Raw genomic sequence first — 18037 nt, forward strand, 5'->3', positions numbered from 1 at the left:
CTGCAGGTAAAGAGGCTCACTTTGTGTGGGTGTATGGGTAGAAGACGTGTGTCTGTAAGGGGGGTCTCGACACAGCAGTTGTGCAACCCCCCCACTACAGGCTGCCATTGTCCAGCACAGCGTGGGCTCCAAAGTGATGAGAGGGGTGATAGCACAGCCAATTAAAATGAACATAATTACAAAGTCACCCCTTTGACTCCTGATCAGAATACACATGCATCAACACACACACATACTGCAGCAAGAGGGTGTGGGGGGGAAACGCTACACACCAGCAAAGGAAAGGAAGGAAGAGTATGACAGGAGCATCCAGATGGAGTAAGAGGACATCGATGGAGGAGGTGAGAGCTGAAGAGAAGTTGAAGAACGTGTTTTTGAGCAAGGCATCAGTTTTCAAGTTAACCCTGATGACATAAAGTAAGATTGTACAAATAGTGGTGATCTACTGTTTAAACTGTCAACTGCATATCTAGTAGGATTACCACAAAGTCAGTAACTTCTAAACCAGTGGTTAAGGGGTCTGGACTTAACAGAACTTCAACGCTGCACCGCTTTCAAAGGCATATGACGTTTAGAGAATTTTTTGCAAAAACTTTCTGATGGTTGGTAATGTCCTGAGGAAATGGAGTTATTTTGTGATGGAGTAAATTTTTGGACTTACTTGTGATTAGTAGTGTGTCAACATAATGAGACTAACATTTCAAGCTGCATCACGTTTTGTTAGATTTCTCATTTGCTGCCAGAGAAGGGGGACAGAAATGAAAGTTACTGCAGAGTTTCCTCCCCCAACATGATGTAGCTATCCAGTGTGAACCAAAAAAATGGAGCCACAAGTGCTGCATTCAACTAAAGATCAAACCAAAGTGAATTTCACCTAACGAGGAAGTTGGACTTATGCACATATGTTTGTCCCAAATATATTATGAACAACCTCCTTCAAGAAGTAATTCGTCAAAAGCCAAGGGAGTGATCCCACTCAGTGATCTATGAGTTAAGCACTGGAAATGCCACTTAGTATTTCACATAGCACCTTGGAGCACACACCTGCATAACATAAGAGTCCAAAAGAAGGGGGTGCTGGAGGGCTTCATACTGAGGCAATTAAAGCCTTATCATTTCTATACTCACCCACTCTCCTCAAACATAGACACAAGTGCAAATGTGTGAGCGCGTGCGCGCACACACACACACACACACACACACACACACACACACATACACACACACACACATACACACACACACACACACACACACACACACACACACACACACACACACACACACACACACACACACACACACTTTGAAAGACAAATCACTCAGACTAATTCATAAGGTACTTCCAAGGTCCTTTTTAAATTATGGACAACGGTTGGTTTAATTCAATTAAAATGTAGCAAGGTCCACTTAAGGATGACAGAAGGAAGGTATGGCATGACTAAGTGAGCGCAGCTTTCAAGAAAGTGTGGGGGGTCTTAGACGTCTTGGGGCTTGAAGGAGTTTTCAAGTGCACGGGCATCTATCTCTTCACCCGAAGACCCCTTAAACCTCACCCCAAAACACTGGATCCTTCTGGGTTTAAGCCCACACACACCTGGAGGAGTGGGGCAGATTAAGACCAGATTAAGATAAAGTTACCCCTTCTTCGGCTGCTATGTCATTCAAACCCCTGGCCCTTCTGACCATTGGATAGAGGACACACAAGACAAAAAGGTTTGGTTCATTCATATATATACACACTCACACACAGGCACACACACACAAAGGACTTTCTGGTCATCCTCATAAGCCCTATTAGCCTGCTATAGAGCCTCTCATAGCAGACATCAATCATGGAGGGATTAGTCAATTCCCTCTCCAAATGAGTGGCGAGGGAAACTTCCCTTCAACTCTAAAGCAGGTCTCTCTCTTTAAGAGATTACACAGCGATTTGTTTTCATTTTGTTCCATCTTCATCGTTTTCTGTTTGACTTGCTTTTCATTTCTCTCTCCCTTGCTCTGCGTCTCCCGCGTTCTCTCCTGCTTGCAGCTTGTGAGGTAATCCTTGGCAGATAAAACTAAGGAGGACTTACCAAAGGCAGATTACAAGCGGCGCTTTGCGGAAGGCCCTTTTACACCAGTCGGCGCGGGTATTGAGGAGAGCAAGCCCTTCGCAGTGCTTAACTTGTGAACTCGACATGCACCCAACAGAGGAAGAGGTGGAAAAATGATAGCCGCATTACAGTAACTGGATCAAAGTGTACACACATGAGATACACACAGCGCCCATGCTCCCTCATGGAGACAGTACGTAAAACTAAATTTAAAACAGTATCTGAACACAAACAACATTCACCGACTGTCTTCCTCCAGTCCAACAATAAATCAATTCAAACATTTGTGTACCCCTTGATCATGGACAATATAACCCCACAACTGACCCTGAGACATCTTATTTTCTTCATTTATCCAAGCACTCTCGTATACTTTTTCTGGTCAGAATTCCTACGCTCCCTTCAAGACCTGATGACAGCAATGCCCTGCAGCCTGAAACGACAACAGGAAGCCCAATGAGCTAAACTGCATGTCAGGAAAAACTGGGTCTCGTCTCTCCCACAAGATCTAATGACAGACCACTCAGAGACAAAATAAGAGATGGGGAGGGGTCTACGCTGGGAAAAGGCAAGACCATAGAGAGGTACTGACTTTGCCTTACTCCTCTCGAGGATTATTCTCCTAATATTACACAGCTTATGGAGAGGCCAATGTGGCTAAGGGGAGCAACAGTCTTCAACATCTCAGTCTCAGAAATTGACTACTTTGGTAGATGGTGAATGGACTGCACTGGTGTTTTCTTAGTCCTCTCACCATTGAAGTGCTTTTACATTACATGTCAGATTTGTCTTTTCCTACACATTTACACACTTATGGAAAGACTGCCAATCTTCCCCACAGGATCTATTTGCTTACATTTTTAATCACATATACCACTTTTATCCCTTACTGTTGACTCACACCTTACTACACTACAAAACAGTGGGAGGTGATAATGTACCTTAAAACTGGTTGCCACATGCCTTGAACAAGAAGAAGAAATCTCTTTCTACACCCACTCCCCGTGACCATCATGACTTCCTGATAGCTCAGTTGACAGCTCAATAGTAACATGCACTTTGTGACAAATGGATTTAAAATATCCCCGATGTACTCAGAGTTTGAGCTACGACCTATGAATGAAGCACACAGGTGTAGCTTATCAGACTGAGGTCAGTGGGCAACCGTGTTACAAATGAGCAAATTGATTAAGTGCCAAGATGTCAGGATGATACCCATTCAAAGAAGTTAACAATTGAGCTGGTTACATTTTTGGCAACTGACTGTCAGCAAACTTTGTAGAAGGGCGCAATGCCACGCCCTTGGGACGTACTGCGGAGCACTTAGCTTCTAGTGTAATCTATCAGGCAAATTCCACTGCACGCCTGCACGCGCTGCTGAAGCGCTGGCACGCGCCCAGGCGCGAGAAACACGCTTCAAGTCTATTTTCTGCACGGCCACTTCCAAACCTCGTAAATTTACTGTCAATGAGAAAGCACGAGACAGGATGTCACTGCGTGAAGTACCCGGAACAGGGAAGCTAGAAGTCATTTATACAAGGGGGGCGCTGTACTAGGGGATACTAACGTATGCGAAGAATGTGGTCTTTTTTTTCGGTTTTCTACGGGTTCTTAGACAGCTAAATAACCAGACGTTGCGTGCAAACATATTGGGGTTTATTTCAAACCAATTAAACAAAATATTTTTGCACCACAGTCCAGGCTGACAGTCTCTCTGGGTTTCTCTCTCTTCTACCCATCTTGACCACAAAGACACAACGTGACGTCTCTGGAAGGAGAGAGGGTCAGAGAGACAAAGAGCGCATTCTATCAGCGTCTAGGAAACACCACTTCCAGCCTCAATGACACTTCAACAATACAAAATGATCAAGATCAAAACCCCATGTATTATGCAAATCTCATCAATGGCCAATGACTCGTGCACACATTTTGTCCCTCCTCCACCTCCAGGGGGTGCTGCAGCACCCTCAGCACCCCACTTCTTGCGCCCCTGACCCGAAAGATTCCTAATAAAACACAAAGCACACACTCTCTAACGTAAGTTTCCCCAATATGTTATAAGTACGTCACATCTGGAGACACGTGCATCAGGTAAACAGTCAGTCAGAGGGTCCCAGATGCAGCACGACGCCATGGATGAAGAGAAGCTGATATTGGAAGTGGAGAAGTTCAACAGTCTGTATGATCCCAAACATCCTTTTTATAAGGATACAGGCAGAAAGGACAAGGTGTAGACTGATATATCAAAAGTTATGGGAGTGGACGGTGATCGTGTGATATCGCCATTCACACGAGAGCCTGTGACTCTCCGAGGACCAGCCCTCCCCCTTTTGGGGTTTGACAATCGAAGCAAGACCATGGCGCTCCACTGCGCATGCGGTGGCATTTAGGGGTTAAGAACATTCTTAACTCAGCATGTTCTGACCAGTAAATGCTGTCCCATTAACCCTGGATAGCTGTACATCAGTGTGTTATCAAAGTTATTGTAGAGTATCTTCACACCATACTGAAAATGACTGGATATCACACGCTTTTGCTTTCACTGTAAAACATACAGCCACACAAACTGTAGAAAAACATGTGCCCAGAGCTTTTTCTCAGAGATATATTGCTAGCTTCAAGCACAGTCCAATGTATTAAAACTGTGATGAGTACAATTGGAGGATGGACACCAGCTGGAGCTTCCTATCAAATGTGTATCTACCGAATGATACTCCACACAAAGTATGGCTGTTGGGCTGCAAAGAAACAAAGATTTAGTCAAAGCTTCACTTGATCTTGAACAAATAACCACTCCAGACATGTTGATCAATTCCCAATTTGAAAGAAAATTAAGGCTCATGGGTTTCTCTTGAAGCATTGCAGATGAGCCATTTCACAAACAAAATTACTGGTATCATATTTTAAATCTAATACAAAAAATGGAGGGGTCATTTTTTCAGTGGCTGCTATATAACTGGTAACAATTGTTTTACTTGGTTCAACAAATGGATTGGACTTTTTAAAAGTTATTTGAAAGACGAAATGTGACTTTAAATATGCAATTAAAAGAGTTATCATTCGCAACAAACAACTGAAATTCTATGATTACTTAGTATAAAAAAATAAATCAATTGACAGCCATATCAAAAATATTCAGTATTTGAATGTCACATGAAAAATGTATTTTATAGAGAGTAAAATCTAGAAACCGAAGCTTTGCTGTCTCTAATTTCTCCATCTGTAGGTCTTTGTTAAAGGTATGTCAAAGTTATCACAGACGATTAAATAACTTTGCACCAAATATATAATGATAACTGGATGTGAGACCTTGGTGTGGGCAAAGATCAGAAGACCAGAGATGACTGTCCTTGTCTCTTGGGTTCCCCTATGTCCTCCAAAAACACTGGCAAGTCGTCACGACAACCTCAGTAACACCTCACAGCGTGGATGTGGTCCTCTCCTGCCGTGAACCCCGGTGAAAGCTAATTAAGAAATATCGCAGCCTTCTGCGAACTCAATTAAATAATGTTAATTTATTCTAATTTCAATTTGGAGGTAGTCTGAACTGAAGGAGGGGGCTGTGAAAACAAAGTCTGGGAGAGGAAGGAGAGCTCTGGCCTCTGCCTCCCCCTGGCACAGGAGCTCTCACAACCTGCAAAACTCGATTTAATTTGAACCCTTTGATTAACATAAGTAATCACACAAGCCCTTCAAGTGAAGAGGAGAAAGAAAACATACTTCTAATGTTGGTTCACTGTCTCTCCTCTGGATAGACTAAGTGTTTAATAAGAAGAGGTAAAGGCCTCATGTTAGATGGGGCTGTCAATTTTACCTTTTTATAGCAGCTTGTGCAATATCACACACATCAACTTAGGTGATATTAACAAAGATTAATGCAATCAACTGGTCTATGTACATATTGTCAGTATCACTGTGAGCTGTCATCTTAAAGTTGTCTTACTCTACTTTGAGATATCCTAAAACTATCAAGATAGTACAGAAGTTTTTTGTTCAAACTTTGGAACAAAGACATGTACAAGATCCCAACTTTTCTTTATATGAAAATAAGGAAAATAATTCATGAAGCGGAAACTTGATGAAAATCCAAAGATCAGAGAATCTAAGTGTAGAGCGTCCCGACTGTGGAAGAGAGATGGAGATGAAACAGAAAGGAGGCGCAAGGGATCACTGAATTACTGGGAGGGGTGAAATCAGCCCTGGGGAAAAGAGATGGACTGAATCAGACCAGACAGAGCTCACAACCCGCCCAACAGGAACTCTGTTCATTTACATTAATCCCACAGATATTTCCATCCTTCCAGCTTCTTCACAGAAGCTAGACTTAAACTTGACGCCTTTGGGGATCTATATCTACCAGACAGGACAATAGACAGACACATGGGCGCAACACACGACATGTCTAATGAGAGGATCAAGCTGTTTTTACATGTGAAGTCGGGACAACCTGCAGACAGTCAGGACAAGACTCATTCCAACACAGACTTTCTTAAGTAAAGGAAACAGTTTATACAGTTTAACATGTTGTGTGGACTAGTTTAAGACTTCTGACATATTAATGTCTTTATCACTGAAATGTGGCATTAAATGAGTCAAAGAAGTTCAACTTTTTACTCATTTTCTGGCAATCAGTAAAATACAAATGCAAATAAAGCAATCAGTCACACCTTAACAAAAGGATACTAACCTTTGACTTGATTTTAGTTCAAGTATACATGCCCTTTACGCTAGGTTTGTGCTTGCCAGTGTGGACAGAAAAGATTGACCAATACAGCTGGATACTTACATTAATGGTGTGATTACTGTAAAACATTTCATGAAAGCCAAACTGCAGTCTAAAGCATCAAGACAAGAGCCCACAGGGGAGCTATATGCTAGCTTTGTAGGATAGAGGTAGACAAAAAGGGAACCAAACAGTAGAAAGGGGTCAGACAGCATCTGTCCTGCAATGCCTTCTGGTTTTGCAAAGCTCCATTGCAAAGGGAGATGGATATCCAATGCCAGGGACCTCCTGGTTGCACATCTGCATCTTTATCAGAAAACCATGCAGACTTAATGGAAATTGGCAGATCACATTTTTCACAGCTACATCGCATATGAGGTATTCCTGTCCGTAAGATCACTCATGTTTTTTCCTGGCTGAAATCCAGCACTTTCAGCTCTGGCTAAAGCTCAATGTTAATCCATCCATATGTGTAATATCTGTGTGTGAAATAAGAGATTGTACACCTTATGTGCTGTATTTGTCCTGATTTTTCACAAGCTGCAGTTGAAGTGATTGGAGGTTTTAATGCAATGACAAAGAGGACAGACAAAGTTTAATGCTAAAGCTGGTGCGGTGAATACAAAAATGGTAAGTACAAGAGCTTTTAAAGAAGTCTAATATGACCCTTTTCATTTTCAGCAGGTATTGTCAATGATTACATCATTTTTTCCTCATCATGCATTTTGTGTCTTCTCCTCAGCTATGGACTGCTGAACTAATGGTACCTCTGTATTGAATACATGTAAACAGCATACAAGGCATGCTAATCGCTTTTGGTTAGCAAGGTCTACATTTTGCTTTACAAAACAGACATTACATACTGAGACATTACATCTTTGCTCCTCCAGGGCAGGCTGGAAATGAATAACTGAGTATGGCTGCTTTCTATGTATCAATTTCTATTCACATTCTGAGATTAAACCTAGTTATCTGCATGTGTGTGTGTGTGTGTGTGTTTATCTTGGCCCCTACACACCAGCTACCCTCATGAATAGTCGATAAAATGAATACAAATGGAGAAAACACAACTTAAATTCTGTTTAATACAAAAGATGGAAGTGAGCTAGGTTTTGAGGAAAGGTTATAACTGCACATGTGCACCTAGGGCATACTGAGAACTAGACCAACAAACCACACATATATGTATGTATGCAAGCACAAGCACATATCTATACTCTGTACACGTGCACAGTGTGAAGATGTGTTGGTCCCTTCTTGGCCTCTCATAGAGGGAATGTCTCAGCTTAATCCTCTCTGACTTCATACATTCAAAGGTCATCTCACAGCCTACACATGGCTGAGGTGTGTATGCGTCTGTGTGTGTGTGTGTCATGCTACTTGGTGTGAATAAGAAAGAGAAACCTATTCACACTAGCTGTATATGTCAACAAACCCTGTAGGCCTATCCATGTTCACTGTGAACACCCTATCTCACCCTCCTCTATTTCCTGCCATCATCCCTCTTTTCCCCTCACTGCTCACTTCTCCTCTGCCCTTCACTCTCTTCCACCTATTCCCCACATCTCCTCCTCTTCAATCGTCGCCCACTGTTCAATCTTTGAATCCCTCTTTACCTCCATACCAGGCTCCAGAGACAGGGCCATCTCTTGGCAAAGTGTGGCCCACCACAGGCCACTGGCTTCGGGTAATTAAAGTGGTTTAGGCCCCCTCACCCATGGTCACAGGCAACTGCAGCTGGGTGATAAAGGCACTGTGCCATAATTACATGGACGGCCAGCATCACCGCCCAGCTACACTAAAACAGTCAGCAGGCCAGCTGCATTGAGAGGAGGGACCATGTGTGTGTGTGCGTGTGTGTTCATGTGTGTGTGTGCAAGTAACTGTATAGGGTGCATCTGTGTGTGTGTGTGAGTGTGCCTGTGTGTGTGTGTGGGGTCAAAACCCCTTGTGATCGCTCTGCTGTAGTTAAGCCCCCTGTGTTTAAGCCCCACATAGGCTCATTGAGCCCCCTCACAAACACACACACACACATATTTTTTAACTCCCACCAAACCCTGCACCCCCAGCCAATCATTCCCCACCAGTGGTCTGACTCCTGCAGAGAGTGTGTGTGACCATCAGCCATTTAATTAGACCCAGCCATGATTTACCTAATTTAAATAAATAAATAAACATACGAAAACACCCCAATAAACAAATACCTATATTCAAATGAGGAGCTGTGGAGTTTCATGAGCATAAAGAATGGGCCGGGAGATGGGATTGTGCAGGCGGAAAAAAAGCTAATGTAAGGGCCACTGGATGTGGACACACACACACACACACACACACACACACACACACACACACACACACACACACACACACACACACACACACACACACACACACACACACACACACACACACACACACACACACACACACACCCCTACTAAACAAAATTGTTACTTTTGTGTTTCAAACTTTAGTCACCTACTGGGAAGTAAATAATGTTAATCTCAAAAACAGAAACACTCAAGTGATTTTTTAGGCAACAGGAAAAGATGTAACGCTCAAATTACTTTACTGTTTTTTGAGGATCTCTTTCAGAATAGCTGGTTTGTTTAAATTAACTAATTACAGGTTTAATGCATCTGATGATCCCATTCTGAGCCATTTCCATTAAAGGTTTCAACCTCTGATTATCACCAGCATTACCAGAGAGTACTGCTTCCAGTAACATATAGTCCATTCAGCAACATACTGTTGAGGCAGCTGAACCATAGACTGTGTTAGAACTTGTTGTATTTGATGTTTTGTTTTTACATGCATCTCGTTTACGGGAATGAATGTATCTCAAATTGTGCTACACAGAGGTGAAGCTTCGTTACCTTTGGGGAGGAGGAGGCCAGCTCTCTCCCGATCACTGCAGCAACTGGACTGGGCCCGACTGGCAGGGTTCTTTCCCTGTCAGGGCCTGAGCTGGGCTTGGGAGCTGTCAGACTAGGGCCAGGGCCAGGGCCAGGGCTAGAACTGGGGGGCAGAGGAGCCCTCCTCTTTTGGCTGCTGGCCACATCCAGGGAGGGGCTGCCAGGAGGGCGCATGGGGCTCGATGTCCTTGGCTCATAGAACGGATTGGACCTGAAAAAGAGAGCCGTCACTTGTGAGAAGCGAGACACAAAGGTATCATGACAAAGAATGTAAAGGTCCATCAGGGATAAATATTGATCATTTTAGACACTGGCCTCTAATGTCACAAAGCCCCTAAAATTAGTTACCTGAGTAATTTTGGATAAATACTACTAGTAAAGACCAGCGAATGCAACTTTACACAACCTTACTTAAGTGCAACCCATCATTAAATAGAAAAAGTGAAATTTCTCAATTTGATGTTAAGGTTCTGGTGCAATAAAGAATATTGTATCTCAATCTAAAAATTAGGGCTAAACAATTATGGAAAATAATCTAATTGTGATTTTTTTAGACCAATACTGTGATTCCGACTTAGCATACGATTTATTTATTTATCTATTTTTTTATTTATTTATCTTTTTTTTTTTTTTTTTTTGGGGGGGGGGGGGGGGGGGGGAGATTATCTTTGGCATTGTTCGCTTCACACAAGTTTTAAGTCATTTTATAGTATGACTAAACAACAAAATATACTGTTAGCATTTAAACAAGTCTTTTTTTGCATTTCCTGATTTAAAAAGAAAAAGGAACACTGTGAAATTTTACTGAACTCCAGTTGTCAGTAAGAGTAATAAACCATACAGAAAAAAGTGACCAAGGGGTTTAGCTCTACAATCTACAGGGTGGATCTTTGTAGCCCACAGGGGGTTTTTTTGGCCAGAAAAAAACAGCATTTTGACTTTTGCTGGCTTTAGGGGGGAACAAGTACAATTTACTATATTCCCTCCAGGTCTGTGTCCATGAAACTTTTTTTTTTGTAATTGCAGCCTTTGCGGTTTGAAAATTGCATTCTATTACATAGCGATGTCTGTTTAAAATTGATTAATTGTTCAGCCCTACTAAAAATGTATAGGCTTAACGGGAATTCAGTACATTTCTATTACACAACCATATAATGGAAGCGCATCTGAAAAAGTGTCGTGCAAAGTTATTATAAAAGAACATCAAGAATTATTTGGGTTAGAATTTTAATGGCCTAAATGCTACAATTGTTTGTTTTACCCACAAGCCCCAGAACTTGACTAATCAGCTCTTGTTAATTTGGGATGTTTGTGGAATTATGACAGTGCATTTGCAGAGGAGTCAAAGAGAAAGTGTCATATTTGAGGGCTTAGGGGCTACTTTTTGTAGCTTTAAGCTAAATGTCCTTCTCTGGGTATTTGACTACAAAGTTATGATAATTAAAAAAAATGGGTTTCAGACTGATGAGGGAGTTCACTGAGAATGGACTGCAGTCACTACTAGCACCAAGAAATGCACATCATTTGTTCAATGCTATCAGCAATCTATTTTGTTTAACATGAGGAAATTGCTTAGTGGTAATGAGTTTGGTGTAACTCAATGACACACACACACACACACACACACACACACACACACACACACACACACACACACACACACACACACACACACACACACACACACACACACACACACACACACACACACACAGCTATGTAATAGAAGATGCAGGTGCACTAAGGTCAGGTCTGAGTGACCTCATATCCATGCGGTCCGAGGTGGACTACTGACAGACGGACAGGCAGGAGCACGAAGGCACTGAAACACACAAACTCAGGCACTCTGACACACATACCATAGTGTTATCAATATACAGGCATGCTTGTCGCTCTGAAAGCAGGGCCTTGAAACATTCACTCAACATGCAGCAACCATTCCTAAACAAACAACAGAACTGGACAGAGAGTTTGGGGGTGGGAGAAAGGGTGAGAAAGAGAAAAGCTGATGGAACAGCTATCTGTCTGAAAGAGAAGGTTAGAGCTGCTCTGTGTCCCTCTGACCGCAGCGCAATTCAGCAAAAGGAGAAAAGAAAGGTAGTGAAGAAAAGAAAATCAGGCAGGCCTTTGGAGCAGCTTCAACAGACCAGTACTAGCTAAAAGACAAGTGAAAAGGCTCTAGTCAAAACACAGCTCTGCCCTCTTGAACTTTCTATTCGTCAGAGACAGAGCATTGAAACAAGGCAGTTAATAACCTGTTTGTCTTTAGTCACCCAAAAGGCTGACACATATGACTACGAGTGTGACAGCTTCACTTATCAACCAAACCTACAAGTTTGAATGCAATCCTCATCTACAGGTATCAGCCAAAAAGTACCTCAGTGTTCAACTCTGACATACTTAAATCAGTTAAATTAGAAGTTACTTGTAATTGCAATAATCGTGCCACTCTCATAAGAAGTTGTTATTTAAAAAGACTTTCTGTTTCAACAATGAATCTGTTGAGGATTTTGTTTTAAATTCTTTAACTTTCAAGAGTGAAACAAGTTGATATGGGTTGGAAAAGAAGGGAAGGCAGGAATGAACAAAAGGGGAGGAAGACAAGGTTAAGAAATGCAGTGAAACAACAGAGCCCTTGTTCCTGCTGAAAGAGCGACCTCATCACTCTGCCTTGATTGGGGGGCTCCAAGTGCCCCTATAAGGAGAGCCTTATACAACTTGGCCTGCCAGCAGTAACCAAGCTGTGCAGCCTGGACTCACATACGGGGGCCAATATATAGACAACACACAGACACAGAAAGCATGTCAGTGTGCTACTCAGTGTAAGAGTTAAAAAAAATCCCTAAAGCAAATACTACAAAGTTATACAAAACACATTATACACATATTGAAAGAATCAAGGCTTAGACCTTTTATATTTCATCTTGCTTTGTTCATTTTAAATTCTGACACAGTCACCTTTTCAAACTGCACCTCCCAACAGTCAACCCATCACTAACCTAGGTCTTAAAATACCTTCAAGGTTCAGGCATTCCACCAGTTCTCCTCTTCAGCTGACTGATTACCTTAGAAGATGTAGACCTAATGCAAAACTTACTCGTCAAGTTCCTCGTCCTCGTTGGGCGCAGTGTCAGCGTACAAGTACTTGCTCATGTCAACAGGCCGTACTCCTTTCCTCTGCCGGGGTTTGGGGGGTTCAGGGTCTGGCTGGAGGTCCGTGTCCTGGTCGGGGTCATCAAAAGGGTTCCCTGGGGTTGTTTGTGTCTCTGGTTCATCTGGCTCATTGAATGGATTTGAGGAGTCATGATCGTAGAATGGATCATCATCAACTCGCTGCCTTAAGACTGGCAGGGCCGGGGGCTCTGTTTGACATGAGAAGAGACAGCTCTGAATCACTCTTGGTGCAAGACCTGTAAGTTTACTGAAAATATCTTAACATGACAAGATTTTTTAGTTTACCATCCAAACTAGGTTGTACTTGTGACTATAGCTTGCTTAGCATTATTAGCTGCACCCCTTTCCATCCTTCTCACAGAAAAATTTACATTTGGACTCTCACTTCCAGATGTGAGCAGCACCATGCCACCAAAGTAACTAAATAACAGGGTGCAATATGCTCCAATAGTTTACACAGGTCTAAAAATTATTGAAAATTATTTTCATATTTTCAAGATATCAAACACTGAAAATGCTTTTTTTTCAAATCCAGCCTGTGGCCTCTTTCATGCATGTTTTTCCCTACTCTCACCCTGTTTCCAACTCTATCCACTGTCCTCTATACTATCCAATTAAAGACATAAAAAGCCCAAAAAATGAAGTATAAATGAAATAAATTTAAAAAATAAATGAATGACTGCAAATTGTTGCGTTTAAGATGCTCTGACCAGCAAAGTTTTGACACAGATAAGGATTTATCGAAATATTTGGTGTGGATGATTTTTTGTGTTTACCTCTAAAGTTTTGCCTCATGTAACTATTAAAGCTAGTTTTCCAGCCTTTATTTAGGAGCTTTTTCTTGATCTACATGGCAACCAAACTCCCCATAAAAGTCAAAAATAAAAATTCAGATGCCACAGTCCCTGTCTCGGCAGACAACGGTTCAACTCCGGGTCAGGACTCTTTCAAGCATGTCTACCCCCCTACTCTACCTCCCACAATTTCTGTCACTCTTCAGCTTTCTACTCCAATAAAAAGAGCAAAAAAGAAAGAGACAAAATACATTGAAAAAAGTGGAAGTTTCCAGCACATGAGAATGGCACTTAAAAACAAATAATCTATACTGCATCTGCTCAGGTGGTCCAACAAAAATATTAGTTTAGCTGTCTGACTGAGGGCATTGGAGCCCCCCTGTTTCACATGGCTACACACATTCAAGACATGTGCACATCCATACCTTGGAGTAGCACCACCTAACTCTCTAAAAATAAACACCTGAACTTCTATTGAGCAGTTAAAATGACTGTGAGTTTATCATACCTTCTTCATCAGGATCACCAAACGGGTTGAGGTGGTTTGGATGAAGATCATCATCTGGATCATCAAAAGGATTGTTGCTCATGGCTGGAGATGTTTCTCGATCCTCATCTTCCAGGAAGTTCAGCTTGCTGATCAACTCTGTTGCCATTCAATCCAAAATAAAGTAACACTGATGAATGAGGAAGTGGAGTAGCAGTTCAAAACAACAGCTTCAGGACAAACACTTCCCAAAATAAAATGAATACAAACATTCACAAACTCAAGTATACCAGTTTCTGCACTTTGGAGTGAACCATGAGCATTAAGAGCACTTAGTGTTGGTTAAATAATCCTTCATGAGTGAAAGCCTGAACTTCTCTTTGCTCCTCTGCCGCCTCAGTCCACTTCAACACATGTACAGCAGCAGTTTGTAGTTGCTATGGAGAAAATTGCTTGGGAGGCGGAGAATTGTCCACTTCATCATCCTCACTGTAGCCTCGCTGCATGCTGCCAGGGTGTGGGGTCAGCCCGAAAAGACTATAGATGTGCCATGTGGGTGCCAAGACATGGTGCTGGGCTGTGTGTGAGAATCTAAGGCAAACAGAACAGCAGCTTTGTGGTCCTTCAGCCTATATGCTGCCTATGTGAAGTGTTAGTGCCTGATAAGAGGCGCAGTCCTTCTTCTTGTCGCTCGCTGACAACATTCAAGACCCATTTTAGGCCATGACGAGTGCACATGTGCAGCAGTGTGTGCAACACTATGATGAGAATGCTCTATCAACACAATATGTGGTGCTGATTGTCCAGCTCACCACCATCATTTCTGCAAATTTCAGAAACTAGTTCAATAACTTTTAAGTCATTTTACAAAGACTAAACAAAAATTAAGTCCCATGACGACACAAACCACCAAGCTACACTGCAAAAGCAAAAAGGGAATCAAAAAAGGTTCACTGCTTCATTGCTGACAGTGAAATAGGTTTAACAATGTCACGATACTCTGTACTGTACAGAAGACATGATAGGATTTTACAAAGTAAATAAAAGTCAGACCCACATCAAGGCCTTTTTTTTTAACTATGAGGAAACCTGGGCCTGTGTTCATATTTTTCATTTCACAAAGCTTCAAAGTCCTCTCAGAGAGATCCTACCTCTGCCTAAAAATTCCTACCAAGAAATCTTATCTTAAGAGTGATTCTAAAAGTCTTTGAGAGCAACTCTGAGCAAGGAGGGGACATAAACTTTGGTTGACCCCAATGCTAGGTATGAAGCTGTCTTCTAAAAGTTGTGACTAGATGTTTCAAAGGGGGAACTAACTAACTTGGACTTTATCAAGAAAGTAAGAAATGTTCGAAACATACCTTATTCACATGCCGGTCATATTGATTTGCTTATTATGTTTACTTTCCACACTGTTTTTTTTACTACTTAATGTATTTGATATTAATGGTGGACGCAGACCTTAAGAGTTTTCTCTTCTGTCCTTTTTGTGTCCACCATTACTACTAAACAAATGCAAGAAATCCTTTTGGGCAGAAAATGACACAGGTCTCTCTTATTACTGCTAAACTTTGTCGGCTGCAGTGGTGTCATGGGGACTTCTATGCGCCATAAATCAATATAGTCCTGGCCAGCCTGACCGGGATGCAGAGAATTAACACTTAGAAAAAAATCTATTTTGGCACTGAGAATCTCCATTGTAGATCACTACCATGCATACCTAGAAGCAAGACTTTTTCAAGATAACTTGGAAAGTCCTTACCCAACAGATCCAGAAAAAAAGTCATAGTTCAAGATATCGAACTGCAAAAATTACACTGGAATTGCTTGTAAAGAATAGAAGAATCTCCTGGTGATGTTAGAAGAATTCATTTAACAAGTTTCTTGAAAAAGGAAAAATGTTTTGAGAGAAAAACTAAACAAGTACCTTCTTCTTACTTATTTACTACAAGCAGGTTTGTACAGAGGTGCAGTTGGTCACCCTCAAACTGGAAGACAGGCAGTGTCCTCCAGCTCCTCCAGAGTGTCGAGGTATTCTTGAGCAAGGCTTAAGACTGAGTCTCAAACTTCTCTGTGATGTGTGGGAATGCTCTACTGATAAGTGTAGTTGCATAGCACTACACCCATGGTCCTCAATGAAGTACTCCTATGTTCTCAAACATCTCACCATCACGTGGCCCCTTGGAGATTTACAAAGATTTACTGCTCAGCTCATTTGAAGAGAAAACACTGAATTTCAATTGGAAACAAGTAGCTCCTTTTTTCCTCCTTTTTGTGTTTGAGAGGTTTGTCCAGACAAAGTTTATCTGGTTTGGTTCACTACCAATTGCAGTAAAAGAATTGCACGGCACAACACCACATGGACCAGGAGAAACTGTAGGACCATATGACCACAACACGATCACAATACCAATGTCAAAACGATCAGAGGATGGGAGAGGTTGAACAAAAAAAAAAAGAGAGAGAAAAAGAAAATGGGAATGTCAGAGAAAGGAATGATTAAAAACATTAATTTATCAAGGAAAAATGAGAATGGTAAAGGGGACACAATGTTCACAACACGATGGAGGAAAAGTCAGGAGCGGGGTGGAAGAAAGGTGAAAAAAGACCTTGGGAGGAAGCAACAGGCTTAGCGGTTGCTTTGCTTGCTCGCTTAAGGACACCATCATCATCATCATCCCCATGTAAGCAGCTGAGGGCATTCAGCTGGTTTACTATCTCTGTAAACGACAGGGCCATACAGGAAGGGAGGAAGAAAGAATAGCAGTGAAGAAGGCAAAATAACACAACCAATCAAAATATCTGCACAAGACTCACTCATCACTGTTCAATAACAGAGACACATGTCGAGTGTAGACCTTTGATTATGATGGATTCACGCTCTATCTCCAAATATGTGGAGACTAAGATTTATGTTTTTCGTGAGCATTTACTTTTCAATACCACTGCCACACTTTACAAACTTCACAGTGTACAAATAAACAGGAAACAGGCTGAGGAAAGTTGATCTTTTATCTGATTTTTCAGCTGTGTTTTCCAGCTTTGGTAGAAAATATGGAGATGAACGTCAAAACAAAAAAACAAACCCACATGCACCCACTAATTATAGATTCATGGAGATGTACAGTGTAACATATTCTCCTTCCATTCTTTACATGCTGTGTGTAAAAGGTAAAAGAGAACATGTGCTTTAAAGGGTTTGCAAAGGGTAGCCTAGCATTAGTACTGCTGCTGTAGCTTGCTGGCTTGTTGGAAAGGTAGTGTGCAGGGGAGGAATATGAGAGCAGGGAGTTTTGGCAGCTCGGCCAGGCCTTTGATTCAGAGACGCACACTAGTGAAGCATAGCTGTAGGCGCTTGATGCATATACATATAAATGAGACAAAGAGCAGAGAAGGGAAAAGGAAGGAGGGAAAGCATGAAGCTTAACATGAGGAGATTGCGCTTTGAAAAGTTGGATTAAGCAAAGCAGGCGGTAGCAGGGCCCATACATACATACATACTATAGAATGAATCCTCAACATGTATGTATGGTGGGCTAGTCCACGAACACAGGAAGAAAGCAAAGAACAAGCAGTAACAAGGTAGCAGGAGAGTAATGCTTAAATAGCAGAAGAAACCTGAATCTGGCAAAAAAAATCATAAATGTGTCTTTTACATTTATAAATTCTCACTTTTTTATTTATGCAAGAACACACACAAGACCACGCCCACAGAAGCTGAAACTTAGAGAGACAGGGGAAATCAAGAAGGAATCACAGTTGCTGCTGAGGCCTCAGCCCTGATTACTCTGGTTGATTAAGAGGGGAGATGGAGCTTTGACTGACAGCACAGGAGAAGCATGTTAACG

The 18037-nt window shown here is 41.8% G+C and overlaps 1 protein-coding gene across 4 annotated transcripts in view; it reads right to left on the reverse strand.

Moving 5' to 3' along the window:
- Nucleotides 1–18037, reverse strand: part of ehbp1 (EH domain binding protein 1) — a 233566-nt gene that overhangs the window by 90199 nt on the left and 125330 nt on the right. For 2 of the 4 annotated variants that reach the window (XM_074675142.1, XM_074675140.1), the window contains exons 8-11: nt 16799–16909; nt 14211–14348; nt 12832–13096; nt 9696–9945 (exon numbers count right to left, since the gene is read on the reverse strand). In XM_074675142.1, coding sequence (XP_074531243.1) covers nt 9696–9945; nt 12832–13096; nt 14211–14348; nt 16799–16909 — 764 coding nt within the window. The remainder of the gene's footprint in view (nt 1–9695; nt 9946–12831; nt 13097–14210; nt 14349–16798; nt 16910–18037) is intronic. The other 2 variants (XM_074675143.1, XM_074675141.1) reach the window with 1 other exon arrangement.

This window comes from Halichoeres trimaculatus, unplaced genomic scaffold (genome assembly GCF_033239565.1).
Source record: "Halichoeres trimaculatus isolate MK-OKI-2021-1 unplaced genomic scaffold, fHalTri1.1 fHalTri1_scaffold_8, whole genome shotgun sequence".
NCBI lineage: Eukaryota > Metazoa > Chordata > Actinopteri > Labriformes > Labridae > Halichoeres > Halichoeres trimaculatus.